The sequence below is a fragment of the Protopterus annectens genome, chromosome 7.part0, assembly GCF_019279795.1.
Source record: "Protopterus annectens isolate FY-2018-M chromosome 7.part0, PAN1.0, whole genome shotgun sequence".
In the NCBI taxonomy this organism is placed as follows: Eukaryota; Metazoa; Chordata; order Ceratodontiformes; family Protopteridae; genus Protopterus; species Protopterus annectens.
Window position 1 is genome coordinate 42,661,143 of NC_056739.1, and position 21,110 is coordinate 42,682,252.

General features: G+C 38.4%; 1 protein-coding gene across 1 annotated transcript in view; it reads right to left on the bottom strand.

Annotated features, from left to right (window-relative positions):
* Window positions 1-21,110, bottom strand: part of LOC122806230 (copine-8-like) — a 4,689,459-nt gene that overhangs the window by 65,728 nt on the left and 4,602,621 nt on the right. Inside the window, exon 19 of the mRNA XM_044076480.1 lies at window positions 16,285-16,342. Within this exon, the coding sequence (XP_043932415.1) occupies window positions 16,285-16,342 (58 nt within the window). The remainder of the gene's footprint in view (window positions 1-16,284; window positions 16,343-21,110) is intronic.

Genomic DNA, 21,110 nt, shown 5'->3' on the forward strand with positions numbered 1-21,110 from the left:
TGTCCCACAATCTGTACACCTTAAACCATTTATATCACAGTTACTTCCCCTTATTTGTATCATGCCTGTCCTACAATGTGTACTCCTTAAAACCATTTATATCACAGTTACCTCCCCTTATTTGTATCATGCCTGTCCCACAATGTGTACACCTTAAAACCATTTATATCACAGTTACCTCCCTTATTTGTATCATGCCTGTCCCACAATGTGTACACCTTAAAACCATTTATATCACAGTTACCTCCCTTATTTGTATCATGCCTGTCCCACAATGTGTACACCTTAAAACCATTTATATCACAGTTACTTCACCTTATTTGTATCATGCCTGTCCCACAATGTGTACACCTTAAAACCATTTATATCACAGTTACTTCCCTTATTTGTATCATGCCTGTCCCACAATGTGTACACCTTAAAACCATTTATATCACAGTTACTTCCCTTATTTGTATCATGCCTGTCCCACAATGTGTACACCTTAAAACCATTTATATCACAGTTACCTCCCTTATTTGTATCATGCCTGTCCCACAATGTGTACACCTTAAAACCATTTATATCACAGTTACCTCCCTTATTTGTATCATGCCTGTCCCACAATGTGTACACCTTAAAACCATTTATATCACAGTTACTTCCCTTATTTGTATCATGCCTGTCCCACAATGTGTACACCTTAAAACCATTTATATCACAGTTACCTCCCTTATTTGTATCATGCCTGTCCCACAATGTGTACACCTTAAAACCATTTATATCACAGTTACCTCCCTTATTTGTATCATGCCTGTCCCACAATGTGTACACCTTAAAACCATTTATATCACAGTTACCTCCCTTATTTGTATCATGCCTGTCCCACAATGTGTACACCTTAAAACCATTTATATCACAGTTACCTCCCCTTATTTGTATCATGCCTGTCCCACAATGTGTACACCTTAAAACCATTTATATCACAGTTACCCCCTTATTTGTATCATGCCTGTCCCACAATGTGTACACCTTAAAACCATTTATATCACAGTTACCTCCCTTATTTGTATCATGCCTGTCCCACAATGTGTACACCTTAAAACCATTTATATCACAGTTACTTCCCTTATTTGTATCATGCCTGTCCCACAATGTGTACACCTTAAAACCATTTATATCACAGTTACCTCCCTTATTTGTATCATGCCTGTCCCACAATGTGTACACCTTAAAACCATTTATATCACAGTTACCTCCCTTATTTGTATCATGCCTGTCCCACAATGTGTACACCTTAAAACCATTTATATCACAGTTACCTCCTTATTTGTATCATGCCTGTCCCACAATGTGTACACCTTAAAACCATTTATATCACAGTTACCTCCCCTTATTTGTATCATGCCTGTCCCACAATGTGTACACCTTAAAACCATTTATATCACAGTTACTTCCCTTATTTGTATCATGCCTGTCCCACAATGTGTACACCTTAAAACCATTTATATCACAGTTACCTCCCTTATTTGTATCATGCCTGTCCCACAATGTGTACACCTTAAAACCATTTATATCACAGTTACCTCCCCTTATTTGTATCATGCCTGTCCCACAATGTGTACACCTTAAAACCATTTATATCACAGTTACCTCCCTTATTTGTATCATGCCTGTCCCACAATGTGTACACCTTAAAACCATTTATATCACAGTTACCTCCCTTATTTGTATCATGCCTGTCCCACAATGTGTACACCTTAAAACCATTTATATCACAGTTACCTCCCTTATTTGTATCATGCCTGTCCCACAATGTGTACACCTTAAAACCATTTATATCACAGTTACCTCCCCTTATTTGTATCATGCCTGTCCCACAATGTGTACACCTTAAAACCATTTATATCACAGTTACCTCCCTTATTTGTATCATGCCTGTCCCACAATGTGTACACCTTAAAACCATTTATATCACAGTTACCTCCCCTTATTTGTATCATGCCTGTCCTACAATGTGTACACCTTAAAACCATTTATATCACAGTTACCTCCCCTTATTTGTATCATGCCTGTCCCACAATGTGTACTCCTTAAAACCATTTATATCACAGTTACCTCCCTTATTTGTATCATGCCTGTCCCACAATGTGTACACCTTAAAACCATTTATATCACAGTTACCTCCCTTATTTGTATCATGCCTGTCCCACAATGTGTACACCTTAAAACCATTTATATCACAGTTACCTCCCTTATTTGTATCATGCCTGTCCCACAATGTGTACACCTTAAAACCATTTATATCACAGTTACCTCCCTTATTTGTATCATGCCTGTCCCACAATGTGTACACCTTAAAACCATTTATATCACAGTTACCTCCCTTATTTGTATCATGCCTGTCCCACAATGTGTACACCTTAAAACCATTTATATCACAGTTACCTCCCTTATTTGTATCATGCCTGTCCCACAATGTGTACACCTTAAAACCATTTATATCACAGTTACCTCCCTTATTTGTATCATGCCTGCCCTACAATGTGTACACCTTAAAACCATTTATATCACAGTTACCTCCCCTTATTTGTATCATGCCTGTCCCACAATGTGTACACCTTAAAACCATTTATATCACAGTTACCTCCCCTTATTTGTATCATGCCTGTCCCACAATGTGTACACCTTAAAACCATTTATATCACAGTTACCTCCCCTTATTTGTATCATGCCTGTCCCACAATGTGTACACCTTAAAACCATTTATATCACAGTTACCTCCCCTTATTTGTATCATGCCTGTCCCACAATGTGTACACCTTAAAACCATTTATATCACAGTTACCTCCCTTATTTGTATCATGCCTGTCCTACAATGTGTACACCTTAAAACCATTTATATCACAGTTACCTCCCCTTATTTGTATCATGCCTGTCCCACAATGTGTACACCTTAAAACCATTTATATCACAGTTACCTCCCCTTATTTGTATCATGCCTGTCCCACAATGTGTACACCTTAAAACCATTTATATCGCAGTTACTTCCCCTTCTTATTTGTATCATGCCTGTCCCACAATGTGTACACCTTAAAACCATTTATATCACAGTTACCTCCCCTTATTTGTATCATGCCTGTCCCACAATGTGTACACCTTAAAACGATTTATATCACAGTTACTTCCCTTATTTGTATCATGCCTGTCCCACAATGTGTACACCTTAAAACCATTTATATCACAGTTACCTCCCTTATTTGTATCATGCCTGTCCCACAATGTGTACACCTTAAAACCATTTATATCACAGTTACCTCCCTTATTTGTATCATGCCTGTCCCACAATGTGTACACCTTAAAACCATTTATATCACAGTTACCTCCCTTATTTGTATCATGCCTGTCCCACAATGTGTACACCTTAAAACCATTTATATCACAGTTACCTCCCTTATTTGTATCATGCCTGTCCTACAATGTGTACACCTTAAAACCATTTATATCACAGTTACCTCCCTTATTTGTATCATGCCTGTCCCACAATGTGTACACCTTAAAACCATTTATATCACAGTTACCTCCCTTATTTGTATCATGCCTGTCCCACAATGTGTACACCTTAAAACCATTTATATCACAGTTACCTCCCTTATTTGTATCATGCCTGTCCCACAATGTGTACACCTTAAAACCATTTATATCACAGTTACCTCCCTTATTTGTATCATGCCTGTCCCACAATGTGTACACCTTAAAACCATTTATATCACAGTTACCTCCCCTTATTTGTATCATGCCTGTCCCACAATGTGTACACCTTAAAACCATTTATATCGCAGTTACCTCCCCTTATTTGTATCATGCCTGTCCCACAATGTGTACACCTTAAACCATTTATATCACAGTTACCTCCCTTATTTGTATCATGCCTGTCCCACAATGTGTACACCTTAAAACCATTTATATCACAGTTACCTCCCCTTATTTGTATCATGCCTGTCCCACAATGTGTACACCTTAAAACCATTTATATCACAGTTACCTCCCTTATTTGTATCATGCCTGTCCCACAATGTGTACACCTTAAAACCATTTATATCACAGTTACCTCCCCTTATTTGTATCATGCCTGTCCCACAATGTGTACACCTTAAAACCATTTATATCACAGTTACTTCCCTTATTTGTATCATGCCTGTCCTACAATGTGTACACCTTAAAACCATTTATATCACAGTTACCTCCCTTATTTGTATCATGCCTGTCCCACAATGTGTACACCTTAAAACCATTTATATCACAGTTACCTCCCTTATTTGTATCATGCCTGTCCCACAATGTGTACACCTTAAAACCATTTATATCACAGTTACTTCCCTTATTTGTATCATGCCTGTCCCACAATGTGTACACCTTAAAACCATTTCTATCACAGTTACCTCCCCTTATTTGTATCATGCCTGTCCCACAATGTGTACACCTTAAAACCATTTATATCACAGTTACCCCCTTATTTGTATCATGCCTGTCCCACAATGTGTACACCTTAAAACCATTTATATCACAGTTACTTCCCTTATTTGTATCATGCCTGTCCCACAATGTGTACACCTTAAAACCATTTATATCACAGTTACCCCCTTATTTGTATCATGCCTGCCCTACAATGTGTACACCTTAAAACCATTTATATCACAGTTACCTCCCCTTATTTGTATCATGCCTGTCCCACAATGTGTACACCTTAAAACCATTTATATCGCAGTTACTTCCTCTTATTTGTATCATGCCTGTCCCACAATGTGTACACCTTAAAACCATTTATATCACAGTTACCTCCCCTTATTTGTATCATGCCTGTCCCACAATGTGTACACCTTAAAACCATTTATATCACAGTTACCTCCCCTTATTTGTATCATGCCTGTCCCACAATGTGTACACCTTAAAACCATTTATATCACAGTTACTTCCCCTTATTTGTATCATGCCTGTCCCACAATGTGTACTCCTTAAAACCATTTATATCACAGTTACCTCCCCTTATTTGTATCATGCCTGTCCCACAATGTGTACACCTTAAAACCATTTATATCACAGTTACCTCCCCTTATTTGTATCATGCCTGTCCCACAATGTGTACACCTTAAAACCATTTATATCACAGTTACCTCCCCTTATTTGTATCATGCCTGTCCCACAATGTGTACACCTTAAAACCATTTATATCACAGTTACCTCCCTTATTTGTATCATGCCTGTCCCACAATGTGTACACCTTAAAACCATTTATATCACAGTTACTTCCCTTATTTGTATCATGCCTGTCCCACAATGTGCACACCTTAAAACCATTTATATCACAGTTACCTCCCCTTATTTGTATCATGCCTGTCCCACAATGTGTACACCTTAAAACCATTTATATCACAGTTACTTCCCTTATTTGTATCATGCCTGTCCCACAATGTGTACACCTTAAAACCATTTATATCACAGTTACCTCCCTTATTTGTATCATGCCTGTCCCACAATGTGTACACCTTAAACCATTTATATCACAGTTACACAGTTACCTCCCCTATTTGTATCATGCCTGTCCCACAATGTGTACCTTAAAACCATTTATATCACAGTTACCTCCCCTTATTTGTATCATGCCTGTCCCACAATGTGTACACCTTAAAACCATTTATATCACAGTTACCTCCCTTATTTGTATCATGCCTGTCCCACAATGTGTACACCTTAAAACCATTTATATCACAGTTACCTCCCTTATTTGTATCATGCCTGTCCCACAATGTGTACACCTTAAAACCATTTATATCACAGTTACCTCCCCTTATTTGTATCATGCCTGTCCCTCAATGTGTACACCTTAAAACCATTTATTTCACAGTTACCTCCCCTTATTTGTATCATGCCTGTCCCACAATGTGTACACCTTAAAACCATTTATATCACAGTTACCTCCCCTTATTTGTATCATGCCTGTCCCACAATGTGTACACCTTAAAACCATTTATATCACAGTTACCTCCCCTTATTTGTATCATGCCTGTCCCACAATGTGTACACCTTAAAACCATTTATATCACAGTTACCTCCCCTTATTTGTTTCATGCCTGTCCTACAATGTGTACACCTTAAAACCATTTATATCACAGTTACCTCCCTTATTTGTATCATGCCTGTCCCACAATGTGTACACCTTAAAACCATTTATATCACAGTTACCTCCCTTATTTGTATCATGCCTGTCCCACAATGTGTACACCTTAAAACCATTTATATCACAGTTACCTCCCCTTATTTGTATCATGCCTGTCCCACAATGTGTACACCTTAAAACCATTTATATCACAGTTACCTCCCTTATTTGTATCATGCCTGTCCCACAATGTGTACACCTTAAAACCATTTATATCACAGTTACCTCCCCTTATTTGTATCATGCCTGTCCCACAATGTGTACACCTTAAAACCATTTATATCACAGTTACCTCCCTTATTTGTATCATGCCTGTCCCACAATGTGTACACCTTAAAACCATTTATATCACAGTTACCTCCCCTTATTTGTATCATGCCTGTCCCACAATGTGTACACCTTAAAACCATTTATATCACAGTTACCTCCCTTATTTCTATCATGCCTGTCCTACAATGTGTACACCTTAAAGTCATTTATATCACAGTTACCTCCCTTATTTGTATCATGCCTGTCCCACAATGTGTACACCTTAAAACCATTTATATCACAGTTACCTCCCTTATTTGTATCATGCCTGTCCCACAATGTGTACACCTTAAAACCATTTATATCACAGTTACCTCCCTTATTTGTATCATGCCTGTCCTACAATGTGTACACCTTAAAACCATTTATATCGCAGTTACCTCCCCTTATTTGTATCATGCCTGTCCCACAATGTGTACACCTTAAAACCATTTATATCACAGTTACCTCCCTTATTTGTATCATGCCTGTCCTACAATGTGTACACCTTAAAACCATTTATATCACAGTTACCTCCCTTATTTGTATCATGCCTGTCCCACAATGTGTACACCTTAAAACCATTTATATCACAGTTACCTCCCCTTATTTGTATCATGCCTGTCCCACAATGTGTACACCTTAAAACCATTTATATCACAGTTACCTCCCCTTATTTGTATCATGCCTGTCCCACAATGTGTACTCCTTAAAACCATTTTTATCACAGTTACTTCCCCTTATTTGTATCATGCCTGCCCTACAATGTGTACACCTTAAAACCATTTATATCACAATTACCTTCCCTTATTTGTATCATGCCTGCCCTACAATGTGTACACCTTAAAACCATTTATATCACAGTTACCTCCCCTTATTTGTATCATGCCTGTCCCACAATGTGTACACCTTAAAACCATTTATATCACAGTTACTTCCCCTTATTTGTATCATGCCTGTCCCACAATGTGTACACCTTAAAACCATTTATATCACAGTTACCTCCCCTTATTTGTATCATGCCTGTCCCACAATGTGTACACCTTAAAACCATTTATATCACAGTTACCTCACCTTATTTGTATCATGCCTGCCCTACAATGTGTACACCTTAAAACCATTTATATCACAGTTACCTCCCTTATTTGTATCATGCCTGTCCCACAATGTGTACACCTTAAAACCATTTATATCGCAGTTACCTCCCCTTATTTGTATCATGCCTGTCCCACAATGTGTACACCTTAAAACCATTTATATCGCAGTTACCTCCCCTTATTTGTATCATGCCTGTCCCACAATGTGTACACCTTAAAACCATTTATATCACAGTTACCTCCCCTTATTTGTATCATGCCTGTCCCACAATGTGTACACCTTAAAACCATTTATATCACAGTTACCTCCCCTTATTTGTATCATGCCTGTCCCACAATGTGTACACCTTAAAACCATTTATATCACAGTTACCTCCCTTATTTGTATCATGCCTGTCCCACACTGTGTACACCTTAAAACCATTTATATCACAGTTACCTCCCCTTATTTGTATCATGCCTGTCCCACAATGTGTACACCTTAAAACCATTTATATCACAGTTACCTCCCCTTATTTGTATCATGCCTGTCCTACAATGTGTACACCTTAAAACCATTTATATCACAGTTACCTCCCTTATTTGTATCATGCCTGTGCTACAATGTGTACACCTTAAAACCATTTATATCACAGTTACCTCCTCTTATTTGTATCATGCCTGTCCCACAATGTGTACACCTTAAAACCATTTATATCACAGTTACCTCCCCTTATTTGTATCATGCCTGTCCCACAATGTGTACACCTTAAAACCATTTATATCACAGTTACCTCCCCTTATTTGTATCATGCCTGTCCCACAATGTGTACACCTTAAAACCATTTATATCACAGTTACCTCCCCTTATTTGTATCATGCCTGTCCCACAATGTGTACTCCTTAAAACCATTTATATCACAGTTACCTCCCCTTATTTGTATCATGCCTGTCCCACAATGTGTACTCCTTAAAACCATTTATATCGCAGTTACCTCCACCTCTTATTTGTATCATGCCTGTCCCACAATGTGTACTCCTTAAAACCATTTATATCACAGTTACCTCCCCTTATTTGTATCATGCCTGTCCCACAATGTGTACACCTTAAAACCATTTATATCACAGTTACCTCCCTTATTTGTATCATGCCCGCCCTACAATGTGTACACCTTAAAACCATTTATATCACAGTTACTTTCCCTTATTTGTATCATGCCTGTCCCACAATGTGTACACCTTAAAACCATTTATATCACAGTTACCTCCCCTTATTTGTATCATGCCTGTCCCACAATGTGTACACCTTAAAACCATTTATATCACAGTTACCTCCCCTTATTTGTATCATGCCTGCCCTACAATGTGTACACCTTAAAACCATTTATATCACAGTTACCTCCCCTTATTTGTATCATGCCTGTCCCACAATGTGTACACCTTAAAACCATTTATATCACAGTTACCTCCCCTTATTTGTATTATGCCTGCCCTAAAATGTGTACTCCTTAAAACCATTTATATCGCAGTTACCTCCTCTTATTTGTATCATGCCTGTCCCACAATGTGTACACCTTAAAACCATTTATATCACAGTTACCTCCCTTATTTGTATCATGCCTGTCCCACAATGTGTACACCTTAAAACCATTTATATCACAGTTACCTCCCCTTATTTGTATCATGCCTGTCCCACAATGTGTACACCTTAAAACCATTTATATCACAATTACCTCCCTTATTTGTATCATGCCTGTCCTACAATGTGTACACCTTAAAACCATTTATATCACAGTTACCTCCCCTTATTTGTATCATGCCTGTCCCACAATGTGTACACCTTAAAACCATTTATATCACAGTTACCTCCCCTTATTTGTATCATGCCTGTCCCACAATGTGTACACCTTAAAACCATTTATATCACAGTTACCTCCCCTTATTTGTATCATGCCTGTCCTACAATGTGTACACCTTAAAACCATTTATATCACAGTTACTTTCCCTTCTTATTTGTATCATGCCTAGACTACAATGTGTACTCCTTAAAACCATTTATATCGCAGTTACCTCCCCTTATTTGTATCATGCCTGTCCCACAATGTGTACACCTTAAAACCATTTATATCACAGTTACCTTCTTATTTGTATCATGCCTGTCCCACAATGTGTACACCTTAAAACCATTTATATCGCAGTTACCTCCCCTTATTTGTATCATGCCTGTCCCACAATGTGTACACCTTAAAACCATTTATATCACAGTTACCTCCCCTTATTTGTATCATGCCTGTCCCACAATGTGTACACCTTAAAACCATTTATATCGCAGTTACCTCCCCTTATTTGTATCATGCCTGTCCCACAATGTGTACACCTTAAAACCATTTATATCACAGTTACCTCCCCTTATTTGTATCATGCCTGTCCTACAATGTGTACACCTTAAAACCATTTATATCACAGTTACTTTCCCTTCTTATTTGTATCATGCCTGTCCCACAATGTGTACACCTTAAAACCATTTATATCACAGTTACCTCCCCTTATTTGTATCATGCCTGTCCCACAATGTGTACACCTTAAAACCATTTATATCGCAGTTACTTCCTCTTATTTGTATCATGCCTGTCCCACAATGTGCACACCTTAAAACCATTTATATCACAGTTACCTCCCTTATTTGTATCATGCCTGTCCCACAATGTGTACACCTTAAAACCATTTATATCACAGTTACCTCCCCTTATTTGTATCATGCCTGTCCCACAATGTGTACACCTTAAAACCATTTATATCACAGTTACCTCCCCTTATTTGTATCATGCCTGTCCCACAATGTGTACACCTTAAAACCATTTATATCACAGTTACTTCCGCTTATTTGTATCATGCCTGTCCCACAATGTGTACACCTTAAAACCATTTATATCGCAGTTACCTCCCCTTATTTGTATCATGCCTGTCCCACAATGTGTACACCTTAAAACCATTTATATCACAGTTACCTCCCCTTATTTGTATCATGCCTGTCCCACAATGTGTACTCCTTAAAACCATTTATATCACAGTTACCTCCCCTTATTTGTATCATGCCTGTCCTACAATGTGTACTCCTTAAAACCATTTATATCACAGTTACCTCCCCTTATTTGTATCATGCCTGTCCCACAATGTGTACTCCTTAAAACCATTTATATCACAGTTACCTCCCCTTATTTGTATCATGCCTGTCCCACAATGTGTACACCTTAAAACCATTTATATCACAGTTACCTCCCCTTATTTGTATCATGCCTGTCCCACAATGTGTACACCCTTAAAACCATTTATATCACAGTTACCTCCGTTATTTGTATCATGCCTGTCCCACAATGTGTACACCTTAAAACCATTTATATCACAGTTACCTCCCCTTATTTGTATCATGCCTGTCCTACAATGTGTACACCTTAAAACCATTTATATCACAGTTACCTCCCCTTATTTGTATCATGCCTGTCCCACAATGTGTACTCCTTAAAACCATTTATATCACAGTTACTTCCCTTATTTGTATCATGCCTGTCCCACAATGTGTACACCTTAAAACCATTTATATCACAGTTACCTCCCCTTATTTGTATCATGCCTGTCCCACAATGTGTACTCCTTAAAACCATTTATATCACAGTTACCTCCCCTTATTTGTATCATGCCTGTCCCACAATGTGTACACCTTAAAACCATTTATATCGCAGTTACCTCCCCTTATTTGTATCATGCCTGTCCCACAATGTGTACACCTTAAAACCATTTATATCACAGTTACCTCCCCTTATTTGTATCATGCCTGTCCCACAATGTGTACACCTTAAAACCATTTATATCGCAGTTACTTCCCCTTATTTGTATCATGCCTGTCCTACAATGTGTACACCTTAAAACCATTTATATCACAGTTACCTCCCCTTATTTGTATCATGCCTGTCCTACAATGTGTACACCTTAAAACCATTTATATCACAGTTACCTCCCCTTATTTGTATCATGCCTGTCCCACAATGTGTACACCTTAAAACCATTTATATCGCAGTTACTTCCCCTTATTTGTATCATACCTGTCCTACAATGTGTACACCTTAAAACCATTTATATCACAGTTACCTCCCCTTATTTGTATCATGCCTGTCCCACAATGTGTACTCCTTAAAACCATTTATATCACAGTTACCTCCCCTTATTTGTATCATGCCTGTCCTACAATGTGTACTCCTTAAAACCATTTATATCACAGTTACCTCCCCTTATTTGTATCATGCCTGTCCCACAATGTGTACTCCTTAAAACCATTTATATCACAGTTACCTCCCCTTATTTGTATCATGCCTGTCCCACAATGTGTACACCTTAAAACCATTTATATCGCAGTTACTTCCCCTTATTTGTATCATGCCTGCCCTACAATGTGTACTCCTTAAAACCATTTATATCACAGTTACCTCCCCTTATTTGTATCATGCCTGTCCCACAATGTGTACACCTTAAAACCATTTATATCACAGTTACCTCCCCTTATTTGTATCATGCCTGTCCTACAATGTGTACACCTTAAAACCATTTATATCACAGTTACTTCCCCTTATTTGTATCATGCCTGTCCCTACAATGTGTACTCCTTAAAACCATTTATATCACAGTTACCTCCCCTTATTTGTATCATGCCTGTCCCACAATGTGTACACCTTAAAACCATTTATATCGCAGTTACCTCCCCTTATTTGTATCATGCCTGTCCCACAATGTGTACTCCTTAAAACCATTTATATCACAGTTACCTCCCCTTATTTGTATCATGCCTGTCCCACAATGTGTACACCTTAAAACCATTTATATCGCAGTTACCTCCCCTTTTGTATCATGCCTGTCCCACAATGTGTACACCTTAAAACCATTTATATCACAGTTACCTCCCCTTATTTGTATCATGCCTGTCCCACAATGTGTACACCTTAAAACCATTTATATCGCAGTTACTTCCCCTTATTTGTATCATGCCTGTCCTACAATGTGTACACCTTAAAACCATTTATATCACAGTTACCTCCCCTTATTTGTATCATGCCTGTCCTACAATGTGTACACCTTAAAACCATTTATATCACAGTTACCTCCCCTTATTTGTATCATGCCTGTCCCACAATGTGTACACCTTAAAACCATTTATATCGCAGTTACTTCCCCTTATTTGTATCATACCTGTCCTACAATGTGTACACCTTAAAACCATTTATATCACAGTTACCTCCCCTTATTTGTATCATGCCTGCCCTACAATGTGTACACCTTAAAACCATTTATATCACAGTTACTTCCCCTTATTTGTATCATGCCTGCCCTACAATGTGTACACCTTAAAACCATTTATATCGCAGTTACCTCCCCTTATTTGTATCATGCCTGTCCCACAATGTGTACTCCTTAAAACCATTTATATCACAGTTACTTCCCCTTCTTATTTGTATCATGCCTGTCCTACAATGTGTACACCTTAAAACCATTTATATCGCAGTTACTTCCCCTTATTTGTATCATGCCTGTCCTACAATGTGTACACCTTAAAACCATTTATATCGCAGTTACCTCCCCTTATTTGTATCATGCCTGTCCTACAATGTGTACACCTTAAAACCATTTATATCACAGTTACCTCCCCTTATTTGTATCATGCCTGCCCTACAATGTGTACACCTTAAAACCATTTATATCACAGTTACCTCCCCTTATTTGTATCATGCCTGTCCCACAATGTGTACACCTTAAAACCATTTATATCGCAGTTACCTCCCCTTATTTGTATCATGCCTGTCCCACAATGTGTACACCTTAAAACCATTTATATCGCAGTTACCTCCCCTTATTTGTATCATGCCTGTCCTACAATGATTACTCCTTAAAACCATTTATATCACAGTTACCTCCCCTTATTTGTATCATTGCTGTCCTACAATGTGTACACCTTAAAACCATTTATATCACAGTTACCTCCCCTTATTTGTATCATGCCTGTCCCACAATGTGTACACCTTAAAACCATTTATATCGCAGTTACTTCCCCTTATTTGTATCATGCCTGTCCCACAATGTGTACACCTTAAAACCATTTATATCGCAGTTACTTCCCCTTATTTGTATCATGCCTGTCCTACAATGTGTACTCCTTAAAACCATTTATATCGCAGTTACCTCCCCTTATTTTTATCATGCCTATCCCACAATGTGTACACCTTAAAACCATTTATATCACAGTTACTTCCCCTTATTTGTATCATGCCTATCCCACAATGTGTACACCTTAAAACCATTTATATCACAGTTACCTCCCCTTATTTGTATCATGCCTGTCCTACAATGTGTACACCTTAAAACCATTTATATCACAGTTACTTCCCCTTATTTGTATCATGCCTATCCCACAATGTGTACACCTTAAAACCATTTATATCACAGTTACTTCCCCTTATTTGTATCATGCCTGTCCTACAATGTGTACACCTTAAAACCATTTATATCACAGTTACCTCCCCTTATTTGTATCATGCCTGTCCTACAATGTGTACACCTTAAAACCATTTATATCACAGTTACTTCCCCTTATTTGTATCATGCCTGTCCCACAATGTGTACAACTTAAAACCATTTATATCACAGTTACCTCCCCTTATTTGTATCATGCCTGTCCTACAATGTGTACACCTTAAAACCATTTATATCACAGTTACTTCCCCTTATTTGTATCATGCCTGTCCCACAATGTGTACACCTTAAAACCATTTATATCACAGTTACCTCCCCTTATTTGTATCATGCCTATCCCACAATGTGTACACCTTAAAACCATTTACATCACAGTTACCTCCCCTTATTTGTATCATGCCTGTCCCACAATGTGTACACCTTAAAACCATTTATATCACAGTTACCTCCCCTTATTTGTATCATGCCTATCCCACAATGTGTACACCTTAAAACCATTTACATCACAGTTACCTCCCCTTATTTGTGTCATGCCTATCCCACAATGTGTACACCTTAAAACCATTTACATCACAGTTACCTCCCCTTATTTGTATCATGCCTGTCCCACAATGTGTACACCTTAAAACCATTTATATCACAGTTACCTCCCCTTATTTGTATCATGCCTATCCCACAATGTGTACACCTTAAAACCATTTACATCACAGTTACCTCCCCTTATTTGTATCATGCCTATCCCATAATGTGTACACCTTAAAACCATTTATATCACAGTTACCTCCCCTTATTTGTATCATGCCTATCCCACAATGTGTACACCTTAAAACCATTTATATCACAGTTGTGGTTCTCAGTTAGCTATGCAGCAGCTTCTTCCACAGCACCAATATTCAATTTTCCAATCAAAGCCACTAGGGTTAGAGAAATGTGTCCAATCCGTGGGCACTGCTTCGCAACACTGTCCCTTTTCATATACTGTGTCCTATTCAGCAGGACTCATGTACATATTACTTTTATATTATTTCTGACTGAACACTCATCTTTTCCTGCTTGATTCCTGTTACTGGAATGCACATCTCTAGGTAATGCTTTTGGGGACGTGGGGATGAGGCCAAGATTTTCTTGTGGATCTTTAGTCCTTACTATAAATAAATATATAAATGTTTGGTAATAAAACACTTAAGCCTGTCACACAGGATTCTGTTTCCGATCCCACACATGGTGCCACCCACTAAGGAAACCCATACATATTCATATTGTTGCAAATGGATCCCACGTCCTTAAGAAAGCCAAAACCAAAGCCTTGAGCAATGTACCAGATTCACAACCATTTGTTGAACAATGTAAAGATAAGCATCCAGCTCTGTCTCATTCCTGTTCATGCCCTACCTTGGAGCATATGTGTGTGCAATAGTGGTTAAAGGGTCCTGTCCAGTTCATCACATATCTGCACTGCTCTGACCCCCCCCCCAGTGGGTCACATCTCTACATGGGTTATTCTTTTCTCCCCATACACTGTTCGTCCTCTGGTGCAAAGAAGTGCACTTTCTGTTCTGCCTTGCCATGGCAGCTGATATATACCTTACCCCCCTGTTTCCTCCCACACCTAGGTGTCCCTTCCTAATAATGAATCCACTAAAAGACACTTCCTTCTCCTTGGTTTTGTAATCTTCTGCTGAGTCACATTGACTATATCAACTGCCAGATCATTCATCCCGCAGTCCGCTTGCATCACAGCGCTTTCTCTTTGCTTCCAGTGTGGTTTGATTAGTTTTGTTATCTATGACATGTAGAACAGGCTCTCTCCACCCAAACTAAACTTTTGTCTTGCACTCCAAGCTAAGATCAAGTGTAATGTAATGTGCCGGTATGTATAATCTACTACAGCAAACCTCCACACAGGCTTTAAGGGTGGCACTAATACTTTTAAAGGGAACAATGTTCTTCCATTATGCCAGAGAGGAAGGAAACAATCAGATGTTATCAGATAAAGCTGTCTGAGGCAGCTAGCAAAGGAAAGGAACTCACATAACCTGGCACTTGGGGAAGGTACGGAGGAAACTTACAAGAATCAATAATAATGTCTTCCTTAATTATCTCCCAAGGTTTCATATTCCTTATCAAGATTTCATTCCTCTGCAAATGTAAGAGATCAATAATTGTACCTAAAAACTGCAAATTATGCAAGGGATTTATTTTCCTTACCATCAAATTCTGCCTGTCCGACTCCAACAATAATTATCGACATTGGCAGCTTGGCAGCCTAGAAGAGAGAGAAAGAGACGTAACAGAAATTAGACAGACAATGGCCCTTAGAAACAGCTTGATGAGTTGCCATATAATCCTGTAAATGGTAAGGGTCTCACAACACACGACCTCTGCTGTCAGACTACATTTACTGATGAGGTTTCACTCTGTAGTCAGCAGAACAGCAGGAACCAAGACTGTGGTTATGACTTCCACTAGTCTTAATTTCTCTTCTTCAGATGACCTAAATCACTATTTCCTTGTTCCCTGCTGCCAGTCATGTCTGAATCGTTACAATCAGCACTCATCTGACTCTCCCTTTTGTATATGTCCAGTAAGTTCCTTTTTTTCTTCAGAATGCTCTCCTGCTCATATCTGTTACAAAGTATCAAATGTTAAATCACAGTTTTCTTAGCTATATGGTATCAGTGAATGCTCTTTTAATTATGTTTGTTTTATAATCTGTATAAACTGGATTTGCTTCCAATAAGAATTGAAACAGCCATGCTGAATGATGTTACCATTATCTCAGTAACTTGAATGACCATGCAAGTCTTCCCTTTTACCAAATACATTTCTAACAGTCACAAATGAACTTTGTTATGAAGTAAACATGCTGTAATTGAAAGAAATGGCTGCACATACATTTAATCTAAGCAAACTATACTAGGACATGCAGTTTGCAGTAAATGGTGCATTTATTCTGGAGTAAGGCTTCAGATGGGAGTGGGTGTGTTCCTAAGGTCCTGCATTGACATCTGAAGTGTGATTCATTGCAAGCGTGGGACAGAAATCTTTTCTTCAGGATGAATGTGGTATCCCAGTGTTTATTAGTATTTATAGACAGCTACAGGGGGCTCTTTTCCTGACATCAGGATATGCAGAAAACAAAGCCAGTACTTTGACTAGATCTCTGATCCTCAACAGCACAAGATAATTGTGTACTTAATATTCCTTGAGTCATTACTCGTGTGTTGCCAGGATTTCAGAAGCTTCCATAACCAACTTTAAAGTGTTAATTCCTTTTGCTAGCTTCATAACAGGAGTTCTACATACACCACCTTAATGCACCAGTACTGGTGTGAAGGTCAGTCTAATATATACAATAAAATGTTTATAAATATCTACGAACATGAACAGAAAGTAAACTGATACAAAAAGGTTACAGACCAATCTGAAACAGCCAGATCTGTATGCATTCCAAAGCATCTGTCCTCTCCCAGCTTTCTCCATCTGTTTTGTATGATATTTTAAAATCCTTAATGGTTATGCATTCACTAGCCCATTCTCTGAGACTGTTTCATGGTCTTACTACCCTTTCTATTAAAAAACTATCCTGACATTTACTCTAACCCTCCCTTCCATACTCATGCCTACTAATTATACTTGATTGAATTCCCTCAACCAATCTTTCTTGCATTCTGTGTATCCAGTCTTAACTCCATAACCACAGTTTTTAGACCTTTTATTGTACCTCTGTATGTCCACTATTTTAATCCACCTCTTCTGATCCTATCATTTACAAATATGTGAGGCCTACAAAACTGGATGCAACACTCCACAGAGACTCCCTCAACAGTGACTTGCACAGTAGCAAATGATTTAACATCCCTGCACTCAGAAGACTAAAGAAGGAAGAACAAACACAGTGAACACCAAACCACAAAAAAACTTAGGAAAATGACTAATAAATCCACCAAGGAGGCTAGCAGCAAGCATAATCAACTCCAGAAAGGAAGCCAAGATGTGTAAAATACAGCAGGTATGACAAACTCCAGAGAGATAATTTTACAGAACTTTTTTTTGTTTTTTGCATGTATGCTTTGGCTTTTACATCCATTTAATGCTAATCCTTTAAACACATTTAGTTATTTAATTACTAATTATTTAATTGGCTTGACTTTGATTAGCTATGTATATAAATACTATTCTTTGGCACTGTGTTTTTCAGTTCTGAATAAGTCTGTTTTGTTTTTGTCAGACGAAAAGCAATGTGTCAATTTGATGCTTAAACTATTTGGATTAATAAAATATTTTCGGTTTTACACTTCTTGGCTTCTTTTCTGGAGTTGGTCATGTCTGCTGCTAACCTCCTTGGTGGTCTTTTTAGTTAGATCCCTGCACTCAGTTATGCCATGTCTTTTTTGCTTAACTTACCCACTTTACAGTGGGTAAGTGTAACTAAGTTGTGAAGTAATTACAAGCCTCAAGTCCCTTTCTTCATTTAACACTGATTGTGGTAACTCCCAGACTGTATTCACTACCTGTGCTGTTACTATTCCAAAAATGTCTCACCTTGCTTCACTTTATTAAACTTTGGGGGTATCAATCTTCTAACCCCCACATGCCAGCCAGATCCCTTTAACTCATACCTCTCTGAAATTTCACCCCACAATTTTATTTGCATACAGAACAATCCTGTACTGGATTCTTCTGGAGAGATTGCACATATGACTGTATACCATAAAACAAAAAGAGAAAGGTATGATATGATGAGGGAATTAGGGTACTGCATTAAGAAATGAAAGAAGAATGACAAGAGGAAACAGTGACCCCTTTAAACACAGAGTTAAGGGGGGGGCGAGAATAAGGTAGCATTATGAAACACACAGGAAAGGATAAAACAAAGGCATTTGAGGACAGCATATTGCAAAGGCAACAGGTCATGTGCAGGCTGACAAGCTGTGTGGGATCAGCATGCTAATACATCAAGCACAAACACTCTTAACTTTGTATTTACAGAGCAAACACAAGACAGGTACCAACAATGGTAAGCACAGGTGAGCACAGAAGGCCAGGTGAGAAAGTTACTGTAGAGAGAAGGAACTCAAGGGCCTTTGGAAGAAGATGTAGGTAATCTGTCTCCCAGGGTATTGAAACAACTAAATCTTAGTGTTTGTGCAGCCTTAAAATTTAGAATAGTTCTGAGGGACTACAAGGAGTGGTAGTTTCCCCTTATACAAAGGGATATCTAGGGAGGAACAGGCAGTTATAGAGCTATTAACATCATTTATATTCCCGGAAGAATCACAGGTAAACTTTTTTCAGTGTAGGCTGGTAGAGTCCCTAAATAGTAAATGTCTTGGAAATAACCTGGAATAGATGGATCACCATTCACGTTTCACAGCTGCTGTGCTCCAGTCCCTCACTACAGCATAAAAAGCAACTACCACCATTAGGAGTACAGCTTTGAAAGCTGTAAGCCACTTTACACTGCTACATTTGGTGTGTATGTATGCGTGTGTAAGCACAAACTGTATTACAGCTTTTAAAGCTGTTACAAGGTTGAAGACATACATCACTTGTCATTGCTGCATGTGAGGGGAAACCTAAGGATTACAACTGTCAAAGTAAAATACATGGGTCATCTTATAATCTTACTCTTTTTCCTCTATCTCTGCCTCTTTATCTGTAAATGGTATTACATGCAGTCGGTAAAGCTCCATATGCTGCAAAGAATTACAAACAGATCTTTCTGTTCACAACCAAACTGTTACATGTCCTAAAATGGATGATTAGATTAACTTCTTGAGCCTGTCTTCACTCTGCTCTTGAGATTAATCTCTTGACATCCATTTCTTGAACTTCCAGTAACATGCTTACGACTAGGGACACAACCATAATTGTCTACATTATTAGCCTCTGGTAAATGGTATTGTCTTCTAGCATCTTCAAACAAACAATACTAGACAACTAATCATGAGGAACATAAAATGCCAAGCCAAATACACCTTTAAACAGACTCACTAAAAGTTTGTACCTCCCTTTTCAAGTACTTAATAATGCCTCCTCCCTCCCAAATCGAGCAGGGCCATATATGAAATAGTCCCACATCCTTTACTTGATTCAGTCTATGCCAGGTCACATGCTGAGTGCAGAGGCTATATTTATTTATGTGTGTGTCTATCTACTAGCATGTAAACAGAATGGTACAGATGACACTATCTATAAGTATAGGGAGCCGATTGATTATATTTTATAAATAACACGTGAGATTTCTGTGTATAGCATATAGGTTGTGACTTTGCAATATATGTGTTATGTTAACAGCTATAAGACCTGCATCTGTAACATGCATGAAAATAAATATAATATTCACAATTTATAAAGCACAACAAATAACTACTGTTACTCAGAAATGGGACGGACAAAGAGTAAAGACTAAGAATTAAACGTATTAAGTGTAGGGTCTCTGTATTCATGCAATGGGGTCATTACATTTATAATTACATAGGTTCATAGGTCATAGGTGTGTACCAGGCTAATGGTCATAGGTGTGTACCAGGCTAATGGCCCTGCAGTCTTTACAAACTTAGCCCATGTGATTACCCTGGCATCATGCCACCCGACCTTATTTCCCAGTGCCTCTGTCGAGTAGAGCCACTGGAGTGATCCCCGGGGTGAATTTTCTATCCACCATCCACTCATCAAGATTTCTCTTGAAGAGGACCAGTGAGGTGCTCTGCTTGACATGTATAGGAAGTCTATTCCATAGCATGGGCAGTCTCTGGGTTATGAACCTATTCCTCCAGCATGTTCTGTTGATTGTGGTAATGAGGTTGAGGTCTCTGGAGCGTGTGGTGTAGAGGGATTGGGATTTCTTTAGATGCAGCATTTCTAACAGAGCTGGGTCAGACATGGCTTTGTAAGTCAAGCAGAGATCACCTCTAAGTAGGCGATATGAGACAGAGAATAGTTGGGGGGGGGGTTGAGTCTGTCCATATAGGACAAGTGTTTAAGGCCTATGATACTCTTTGTGAGGTACTTCTGTGGCTTCTTCAGTT